General features: G+C 47.0%; 1 protein-coding gene across 1 annotated transcript in view; it reads left to right on the top strand.

Annotated features, from left to right (window-relative positions):
• The first annotated feature begins 287 nt into the window (after nt 1–287).
• jph1b (junctophilin 1b) overlaps nt 288–11,224 on the top strand; it is a 28,043-nt gene continuing 17,106 nt past the window's right edge. The window contains exons 1-2 of the mRNA XM_069684665.1: nt 288–741; nt 10,462–11,221. Of these exons, the coding sequence (XP_069540766.1) occupies nt 363–741; nt 10,462–11,221 (1,139 nt within the window). The 5' untranslated portion in view covers nt 288–362. The remainder of the gene's footprint in view (nt 742–10,461; nt 11,222–11,224) is intronic.

Genomic DNA, 11,224 nt, shown 5'->3' with positions numbered 1-11,224 from the left:
CACTTAAGTCACAGTGACTTTGTGACTTTCTAAAACAAACCTGTATGACGTCAAACATTAAAACGTACCAGTCCCGCATTAACCACCAGTAAAGTACATTTGTGCAGGCTTTATTGTGAAAAGCCCCACCGGAAGCTGTGTGCAGTGTGATGACGGACAGCTGATGACAGCTGATCGCTGCTGACTCCACAGAGGAAGCAGCGGGAGACTCTTCATCAGTCAGCGGAGGACCGGAGCAGCGCGGCGGCTCCTCTCTCCTCCCCGTCCCGACTCAGCTCTCTCATGGTCCCGGCTCTTCCCTCACTCCCCCCGCTCTCTCCGGACAGTCACCCCCCAGCAGCGCTTCCACCCTTCGTGTCTGAATGACGGGCGGCCGGTTCGACTTCGACGATGGGGGCACGTACTGCGGGGGCTGGGAGGAAGGCAAAGCCCACGGACACGGCGTGTGCACCGGACCCAAGGGCCAGGGCGAGTACTCCGGGTCCTGGTCCAATGGCTTCGAGGTGGTGGGGGTCTACACCTGGCCCAGCGGGAACGTGTTCCAGGGGTACTGGGCGCAGGGGAAGCGGCACGGGCTCGGCGTGGAAACCAAGGGGAGGTGGATTTACCGGGGGGAGTGGACCCACGGCTACAAGGGCCGCTACGGAGTCCGACACAGTCTGAACACACCGGCCAGGTATGAGGGCACCTGGAGCAACGGGCTGCAGGACGGGTACGGCGTGGAGACGTACGGGGACGGAGGTGAGGGGGCGGGGCGACTACAAACACACACACACACACACACACACAGCTGTCACACTGTGCTGTATAAACACTGTCACGGTCTGTAGTTATCTGAGTGTAAATGTCTGATCTAGCATGTCCGTGGAGTCATGTGACCTGTAATCTCGCTCACCTTGCCGCCTGGTGAAGGTAGAGCAGACTGTGACAGGTGTTCTCCTGGAGGCACCTGTTACCTGAGGTTACTGTGGATTAACAGGCTGCTGACATTAACACTGTCTCCGCTCACAGCAGCTCGTTAGCATGTGAGGCCTCGTGTGTTGATTTATTACAGATGTTTGTGAGTGTGTGCTGCTCAGCAGACATGTTGGATCCACAAGAACTTCAACACTGCTGAAGCTAACTGATGCTAAGAGGCTAATTCTGGTACCAGTTTGTGATGTTGATGGTTTAAGAGACAGGACGCATGTGATTGGCTGAGCACAGAGGGGCCTTGGCGTCACCACTGTCATGAAAAGTAACATGAATTAAAAGTTTGAATTATGAAATAAAAGTGACGTCATGCAGAAAGTGTTATAAAACAGAAGACGGAGAGAAGAGACATTATGAAATAACATGTTATGAAATCAGAGTTACATAAGGACATAAAAGACTTTATTCAACAATAATGGCTTATTGAAAAGAAATCAGCTTTAATCACGCGTGAAGTCAAAGATGAAATTATGAGATGAGAGAGGTTAGATAAAATCAGTAACACAAGAAAGAACAGTGACTGTAAAGACACAGTGACAGGATGACTTAAAAACCAGGTAAGAAGTGACAGGTGACAGGGTTTATTTAATGGAATACAAAGTGACATAAAATAAAGGAAATAAAATAATAATTATTGTTGTAATGTAAAAATATAAAAGGTGAAACTATAAAATGAAAGGTGAATTAAAATCATGAAAAAGTGATTTAATCAAATCTGTATGACATGAAATTAAAATGACATCATCAATAAAACCTGAGTTTAAGAAACACTAAGTTCTTCATTACAGAGTGTTATTACACTTAACTGTAGTGAACAAGTTCAGGCAGGACTGTCACACACTGTTCATGTAAGTGTCTGTGTTCTAATGCAGTGTGTGTGTGTGTGTGTGTGTGTGTGTGTGTTCTTCTCTGATTGGAAAGAAACATCAGACCAGAGGTTACATAAAATAAAATATCAGGTGACATTCTGAATAAAATGTTATTAAACCATTTATTGATTGTGGCACAAACGTCCACTTTGACTCAAGGATGAAAGGTCAAAGGTCACTATGACATCACATCTTAATCTCGGAAACACTAGGAGGGAACCCGGTTCATTCTACTTTACTACTGATCCATAGAACGTCAGCGTCTGTGATCGATGGTGTTTAGTCTCCTCTCCCCCCTCCCTTCCCTCTCTCTCCCTCCCTCCCTCTCGCTCTGTCCCTCTGTCCCTACCTCCCCCCCTCTCCTCCCTCTTTCTCTGTCCCCCTGTCCCTCTCTTCTCCCCCCTTCCCTCCCTCTCTCTCCCTCCCTCTGTCCCTCCCTCCCTCTCCGTCCCTCTGTCCCTCCCTCCCCCCCTCTGTCCCTCTCTCCTCCCTCCCCTCCTCTGTCCCTCTGTCCCTACCTCCCCCCCTCTCCTCCTTCTTTCTCTGTCCCTCTCTCCTGCTCTTCTCCCTCCCTCCCTCTCTGTCCCTCTCTCCCTCTCTCCTCCCTCCCCTCCTCTGTCCCTCTGTCCCTCTCTCCTCCCTCCCCTCCTCTGTCCCTCTGTCCCTCTGTCCCTCTCTCCTCCCTCCCCTCCTCTGTCCCTCTGCCCCCCTCCCTGTCCGTTGCTCTGCAGGTTTACTGACAGTCACTCAGAGGTGTTCTCAGGTGTTCCTCCTGTATGATGTGCTGTGACCTCTCCTGTTTAATCCTACTGATGCTGTTGTTTTGTTTTGTCTGTCATTATTTTGAACAATCTATCCTCCATCTGAGCACAGTTACTGTGTCACTCTGTGGCGATCTGATGGATGGTCCTGACCCTTGGCTGGTTGATGGAGGCGGTGACTCTTGTTCCTTATGCCCCCAGTATTCCTCTCACAGGGGTCACTCTAACAGCAGTCACTAGTGTGCATCAGTAATATCAGCCGTTCTAGTAGTACTGTAGTACTGTGGTCGTAATGTGAACACAAGCATCATGTTATAGATGCTCCCATTGACAGCTGAGCTGAACAGATACACACCACATGAGTCACTGAGGACGTCAGTACTGTCAGTAGTATTGACTGACAGACGGTGTAGTAGTATTAACAGTGTAACACTGAACTGTGTCTGTAACAGTGAACAGTTCAACATCCTCCTGCAGTCACACCTGGCCGTCAGTTGATCGGCATATTTTACAAACTCAGAGCAAACTCTGATTTCAGAAAGAGATGAAGAAGTTTCACATAATCCAGACTGAAATCACTCAGCTGCAGCTGCTGGATGCAGCAAGGACAAACAGCAACAAAACACAGACTGTGTAACTGTGCAGATATAATAATATCACTGCTCCATCATTAGAGCATGATATTTATTATAACACTCGTGTGTTACATGACATTAATACGCTGCACAGATGTATTTCTGTTAGTGGCAGATTTATCAAACAGACCCATGGAGCAAATATAAAATAAACCTATAAAAGCACAATTTAAAGAGTACAAAAGTACTTCAGGCTTCAGTGTGTTTATCAGTCTCTGTTGTAGATGTACATCAGTAAAGCACAATGAATATTTTATTCTTAATAAAATATATTTTTAAAACTCCTACGTTAAAGAGGAAGTGTGTTGCCGGTCTCTCTCTCCCTCCTCCCTCTCACCATCTGCTCACAGAGCTCCTGAATCAAGAGACCTGATTGGTCAGTGGGTGGTGAGGAGTTCAGGTTAATCTCTTATCGCGGACATAACCTGCTCCAGAGCAGGTCAGATGTTCAGCATAAGTTACCATGGTGATCTGAAAACTCGGAGTTAAGCCTGAAGTTACCTCGATAAACACAAATCAAGCTTCGTAGTGTACCCCCCCCGGTGCCAGAGGGCTGTTGTCACTGTGTTATATTCAGGTAAAGCTCCTCTGGCTATTTGTGTGGAGACAACATGTGTGTGTGCTGATGTGTGGAGACAACATGTGTGTGTGCTGATGTGTGGAGACAACACGTGTGTGTGCTGATGTGTGGAGACAACACGTGTGTGTGCTGATGTGTGGAGACAACGTGTGTGTGTGCTGATGTGTGGAGACAACATGTGTGTGTGCTGATGTGTGTACACAACGTGTGTGTGTGCTGATGTGTGGAGACAACGTGTGTGTGTGCTGCTGGTGCTGATGAAGAAACGTGTGCGCTGCTGGTGCGGGCGATGAAACGCGTGTGCTGCTGGTGCTGATGAAGAAACGCGTGCGCTGCTGGTGCGGACGATGAAACACGCGTGCGCTGCAGGTACAGACGATGAAACACGCGTGCGCTGCTGGTGCGGACGATGAAACACGCGTGCGCTGCTGGTGCAAACGATGAAACACGCGTGCGCTGCTGGTGCGGACAATGAAACGCGCATGCGCTGCTGGTGCGGACGATGAAACACGCGTGCGCTGCTGGTGCGGACGATGAAACGCGCGCGCTGCTGGTGCGGACGATGAAACGCGCGCGCTGCTGGTGCGGACGATGAAACACGCGTGCGCTGCTGGTGCGGACGATGTAACACGCGTGCGCTGCTGGTGCGGACGATGTAACACGCGTGTGCTGCTGGTGCGGACGATGAAACGCACGCGTGCTGCTGATGGGATGATGAAACACGCGCATGCTGCTGATGGGATGATGAAACACGGGCGTGCTGCTGGTGCGGACGATGAAACACGCGCGTGCTGCTGGTGCTTTAACGTCTCTGAGGAGCCCCTGCCTAACACGTCCATGTGAGGCCTCTGAGGATGGGCGTGTTTAATCTCTGCTGCTTGCAGTTCAACCCTCTGCTTGTTTTTCCCCAAACGTTGTAAAACCGCTGGAGAGACATTGAAAGTGAAGTCAAGCAGAGGAGAGTTTGTCTTCCTGTATGTGTGTTCAGAGCAGCTTATGAACATGGATGCACATCTGACACGTGCCAGTGAGCAGGACAGCTGCTCAGGTTTATAATCTATATGAACTTTATTTTTTATTCATTCATTTCTCTGTCACGCTTTTCTTCTCTGTCCGTCCGTCTCTGGGAGGTCTGCAGACCTGTCGAAGGTTTTCAGCCTGTTGCAGGACGGCTCCTCTGAATCTGTCTCTGAGGAACAAATTGTTACTTAGATGTGGACTCAGACCCCCACCCCCACCACCACCATGCTGTTCCATATTTGTCAGCCCCCCCACACCCCCCTCACCCTGCAGAGCACAGGGGTGGGTCCCTGGCTATAGAAGGTTTAAATGTTATTTTAGATCCATGAATAAGTGTGAAACAGATAAGTGATAGAAGAAATAAGATGTTGTTCATAATGAAAGTTAAATGTGCTCTCGGTGCAGCAGTGGCGTCTGTGGAGCTACTTTTACCCTCTGCTGGTTACATGAAACCAGCTCTGCCTCCCAGCCCGGCCTCTCCTATATTTAGCTCTGCACCTTCATGTGGCAGAAATTAATCCCCTCACTTTATATATTAACCGATGCATTAAGGTTGAGTCTAAACAAATGTTAGACTGCACTCAGGCCAGCTGCTGTTTACATTTGAACCACAGACAGCAGCTGGGATCAGAACAGGTACCTACTGTAACGTTTTAATGACTTCCCTTTGATAACAAAAATGTAGAGAAAGTCCAAACGCCTCCGCTTCATCATTAGTTTCATGTTAGTTTAGAACATATTGTTTTGCACTGTAAAAGCCCTCCCTTCCTCCCTCTGCCCCCCTAAAGCCGACCACAGCCCCCCGCCTGTCAGTCAGTGCTCAGGGCACCGTGTTAGGATGCTGAACAGCTCTGCTTCTCACATTAAAACCATCTTTTAAACTGTTGTCTGCGTCCAGTTATGAGAAGTGTAACCCTGCCAGGCGGGGGAAACACGATGTCTGGGCTGAAAAGTTTACGTATTTATAATACTGTAAATTATGAAATTGGTTAATTCAGCACAACACCATCAGTGTCTCTAAGCAGCCTGCTGGTCTGTCTGTCTGTTTTGTTTCCTTGTTAAACTGCTGAGGTACTGTCGGAGGTACCTGGTATCACCTCGGTTCAAACCGAGCTGAGCCGACACTGAAAGGTGATCTGACCCTGCAGAACACTGACTGTAAGAGAGAAATGTCTCCTGCACAGAGCATGGCAGCACGTCCATCAATCATCAGTTTGGTTGAGCAGGCTGCAGAGTGTTTTTGTAAAACATATGGACATTATACACATTTGTTTTTATTTAGTTTTAGGTGTTTAGCCTTTATTTGATAGGACAGTGAAGAGGGACAGGTGAGAGGGGACTGACAAGCACCAAAGGGCCATGAGTCGAGCCTGAGGTCTGTAGCCTCTGTACACAGAGCGCTTACCCTGCGCCCCGACATTCTACACATTTAAATATGTTACTTAACGTATGTAGCTAAAGTTCAGGTTGCTTCAGTTAGCATTAAACAAGGAGCCCTCTACCCTGGTAACATCCAGTACGGTTGCCCCCCCCTCTTCTCTCCCCCACCGGTCAGCTTTCACATTAATAATTTCGTTTGCGTCAGGACTCCAAAGCAGAAGGTGGCAGTAATGCACCTCAAAAACAAGGAGAAGAAGACGAGTATCATCAACTACGGAACATTGTTTATGTTGTTGTTCCAGTGTAGAGAAGCATGTGAATCACATGATCATAAGCCCGTACACTGGAGCCGACTTTTGCCCTATGCCTCATCGGCGCGCATACGCGGATTTCGGAGGAGACCTTCTAAAAAGCAGTCCACTTCCGTGGTTTGGTACGGTGAGCTTTCACATCTGATGCGCACCGTACCTGAGTACACATGAACCATACTCGAGACCATCTTTTCAAGTGGACCCGTATAAACAAACCGTGATGGAGTACGGTACACACTGTGCACACTAATCAAACGAACTTTGTGTACTCGGATCCGGGCCTGGGTCCCCCGATGTGAAAACCCCCTCAAAGCAGAGAGCGTTGGAACAGCAGACTGGAGTCATGTTTTTATTGACTCTGAGATGCACAGAGAAACAGACAATTAATAAAGAATAAATGTTATGTTGCAGCGCTACGATCCAGAATGCTGTACAGTTCTCACTCTGTGTGAAGTAAAGACAGGCTGTGGATCCAGAGTCCAGACTGTGTGTCTGTTCAGTGTCTCCTGAGGGGGGTCCATAGTGAGGAGGCTTACTCCACATAGCAAGATATCTGCTGGAGTTATGTTTGGCCGACCCGCAGACTTCCCAGTGTCTCGAGTTACCTCCATCTTTTAAAATAGCACATTCTCACATTCTCCAGCTGAAGGCACCAGGCTCCTAACCAGGCCACAAAGCTAACTGTTTTATCACTGCGGCTGCTTTTACATCCACTAATGTGTCCAAATATGTCCGAGCTGTCAGAATACCTTCAGACTGCAGCGCACAGGTGTCAGACTGCAGTGCACAGGTGTCAGACTGCAGCACACAGGTGTTCGGCTGCTTCCTGATTCACTTTCAAAGATTGTTTGATTTCATAGACACACAAAATGCTGACACACTGCAGATGGTTTCTGTTGTATGAATCAGGAAGCTCAGATTGGCTGTGTGATAATAATCTTGATTACAATAACCTACATTGGTCTTTCCTGGTATGCAGAGATCTAACAGCCTGTCACACTGCAGCACACACACGTTGTGTACACACATCAGCACTGAAGTAAATGTGTCCTGCGGCTGCGTCGACGACTGTAGCCTCTGTACATGGAGCGCCTGCTCTGCCCACTGAGCTAAACCAGCGCCTCGACCAAAATCATTTCTGATCAATTCATTGTTAACTTATATCAACAACTAACAGACTGGACCCACGCTGGGGCAGCTCTGGCTCAGAGGTTCGATCCCGAGCTCCCTCAGGCTACGTGTCGAAGTGACCTTGGGCAAGACACTGAACCCCATATTGCTCCCGGTGGCATAGCCAACGGGTATGAATATGATGACTAGAGGTCGACCGATTGATCATTTTGGCCGATTAATCGGCCCCCATAGGACTTATTAAAAACTATCATCATCGACAGATCTGGGCTCCGATAGTGGCCGATGGCTGTGCAGCCTCAGGCGGGGACGTACATCGCGTGCATTCGCCTTTTTAATGGAGTCTCCATACGTGACATACAGGTAATGCAGCTACCTGGGATAATTAATTAAAGTTAACTTTACAACACAGCTTTATTCACAAATTATGATCATGATAAGGTTGTTGTTTATAGTATTGCATTATTAATGAATTAGACTATCGTTAACTTTCACTGCTTTTCTGCCGAGCTCATGCTGCTGTCTCTGTTTAGCTAGCAAGCTCGCTACAATTTGGCTAGCAGTGAGTGCAAGCCTAGCACAACTAATGGGATCATATCTGATCATTTGAGGGGCACTTTTGCTGAAAACATAAGTTTGCGTGTGCAACTCCCGAGGATACTCTGAACAACTGTTAGAAAACCATGAAATGCCACTCGTACGTGGAGACCGTGAGAGGGGTGGGTGGGGGCTAAACCTTTGCTGTACCGGGGAACAGCTGACAAGTGGTCCGTGATTCATATTATATCTGACTCGTTTCAGTTTATTTCTCCCCTCAAAAGTTATCTCTGGAATATAACGCAACAATATCAGCTCTCCACGATATACAAGACAGGCAGGCAGGGAGGAAAATAAATCATTTACTGTTACTTAAATGACTTACCAATTTGGCGTTCTCTTGTATGATCCAACCACGTGACGTCAACTGTCCATTCATGACATGAAATCCCACTTTTTGTGATCCTCCTCACTCCGGTAACGTGCACAAACACTAAGAGTTTGTAAGAGTGGGATTTAAAAATGTAACGGGACGCGCAGCATCTGGCCTGATATACGCCACGGAAGAGCTCATCGCCATGTATCCAACATATTTCCAACGATGTAATCAATCAATCAATCAATCAATCAATCAAATTTTATTTGTATAGCGCCAAATCATAACCAGGGTTATCTCGAGACACTTTACAGAAAGAGCAGGTCTAGACCGACTCTTTGTTAAGTTATTTAAAGAGAGGCCATACATGAATCACCGTGAGTAGCACTTAGCAATTCGGCACATTGGCAAGGAAAAACTTCCTTGCCAATCCAGCAGATCACACTTCAGGATACACTCCGTACTTATTATCAAAGTCGAAGTGGCAAAAAACGGGTTTATTAAAAACCGGCGTTTGCATAAGGCTGCTGTAGGAGTAAAGCACGTCACGGCGTCAACACAAACTGTTGTGAACAACAATGTGTAGGTAAAGTTAAAGGAAAAGAGCGAGAGATTGACGCAGGGGCGATACATTTGCTTTTTATATAAGACTCTTATGGTAACTTCTTTGATGCTACTTGAGTTGTGTCTGCTGAATTAGTGTTTCTGTTTTTTTCTCCCAAATATATACCAGAAAGCTTCCGTGATGATAATAACCATTCATTGGTAACTTTAGTAAAACTTTACTTTATCAGAAAGGTTTTATTAAACCAGCAACTTTAAGAAAACAACTGCAGTATCATTTCAATTTAGAAATGATTAATAAAGTGCAACTTAAATCATTCATGTAGATTGAAATAAATATTAAATATATAAAAGTAAATAATAAAGTTATATATGTATGTATATATATATGTATGTATACATTATCTATTTGATAGCCTATTTAGTTAATAGCTGTATTGAATTGATTTACATGTTTGTTTCTTACATTAGATGGCAGCTGGAGGAGACACAGTCCCTCTATGTGACTATTTTGCTGAGGAAAGGCACAATGTGGGCACAACAATTTGAGTTAGATGTTCATTTGCAGATAATATTTTCTTTACTACTTTTGATTACTCTTTGAGATTCATGTTCTGTTCCAGATGTATGTTTTATTTTGTTATTTATTTGACATAATGACTTTCAGTTCAAGTAAGGATATGTAATAAAGATAAAGATTGTTCATTTAAATTAGTTTTATTTTTTTTCGTGGGGTAGGGAGATATCGGCCGATTAATCGGCTATCGGCTTTTTCCTCGTACAAACTATCGTTATTATATCGGCCTTTAAAAATCCACTATCGGTCGACCTCTAGTGATGACTGTTGTGATTGACAGTTGGGTACTTTACATAGCAGCCTCTGCCATCAGTGTGTGAATGGGTGAATGTGACATGTAGTGAAAAATCAGCTCCGAGTTGTCGCAAAGACTAGAAAAGTGCTGTTTGAGTCCAGTCCATTTCCCCTCTGTCTCTGTGTGCCCTCTCTGCTTCCATCACGTTAGTTTTGTGTCCTGCTCCTGTATTACTGTATTAACGCTGTTTCCAAAAGGTGGAATAATCCATTCCCATGTGTCCCTCTGGACACCGACATCTTTCACTTCAGCAGACATTAAGTCACTTCTGTATATTATGTTGACAAAGTCTTCCTGATAGTTTCCATAGTTCAGGGAGCAGAAGTCAAACATCAAGCGTCCGTCTCCATGGCAGTGTGATTTGTATATGATTCATTGCATCACCTCTTTCTCAGGTGTTTTTTTTAACAGTCTCTCTATCACCCCCCCCCCCCCCTTGTGTTGTGTCTGTAGGAACGTACCAGGGTCAGTGGACCGGTGGGATGCGTCATGGGTACGGCGTTCGTCAGAGTGTTCCTTACGGCATGGCCTCGGTCATCCGCTCCCCTCTGCGGACCTCTCTGGCTTCCCTCCGCAGTGAGCAGAGTAACGGCACAGTGCTGCGTGACAGCCTGTCCGACAGTCCTGCTGGCACTCGGGGGGGCTTTGTACTCAACTTCCACACAGACGGAGATGGTTCAGAGAAGAAGAAGGGTCTTTTTCGCCGCGGATCCCTCTTTGGTAGTCTCCAGCGACTGCGTAAATCAGACTCCCGTTCGTCCATTTCCAGTAAACGCAGCTCAGCCCACAGCGACACCACCATGAGCCGCATCAGCTCCAGTGATGCCAACTCCACCATCAGTTTTGGGGACGGAGACGCGGGCGATGACTACCTGCCCCTGGAGGACAACGTGGACGCCACGACCACTGAGTCCTACATGGGCGAGTGGAAGAACGACAAGCGCTGTGGCTTCGGAGTCTCAGAGCGCTCCAATGGCATGAAGTACGAGGGCGAATGGTTGAACAATAAGCGCCATGGCTATGGATGCACAATCTTTCCTGATGGCACCAAAGAAGAGGGGAAGTACAAGAACAACGTGCTGGCCCGAGGCATCAGGAAACAGCTGATCCCGCTGAAAAACACCAAGACCAAGCAGAAGGTGGATCGAGCCATCGAGGGAGCTGTGAGAGCTGCAGCCATTGCCAGAACCAAAGTGGAGATCGCCATCTCCAGGTA

The sequence above is a fragment of the Semicossyphus pulcher genome, unplaced genomic scaffold (genome assembly GCF_022749685.1).
Source record: "Semicossyphus pulcher isolate SPU_LCO1_2020_fin unplaced genomic scaffold, fSemPul1.0.p SCAF_7, whole genome shotgun sequence".
Taxonomy (NCBI): Eukaryota; Metazoa; Chordata; class Actinopteri; order Labriformes; family Labridae; genus Semicossyphus; species Semicossyphus pulcher.
This window is presented reverse-complemented; position numbering and strand designations above follow the sequence as displayed.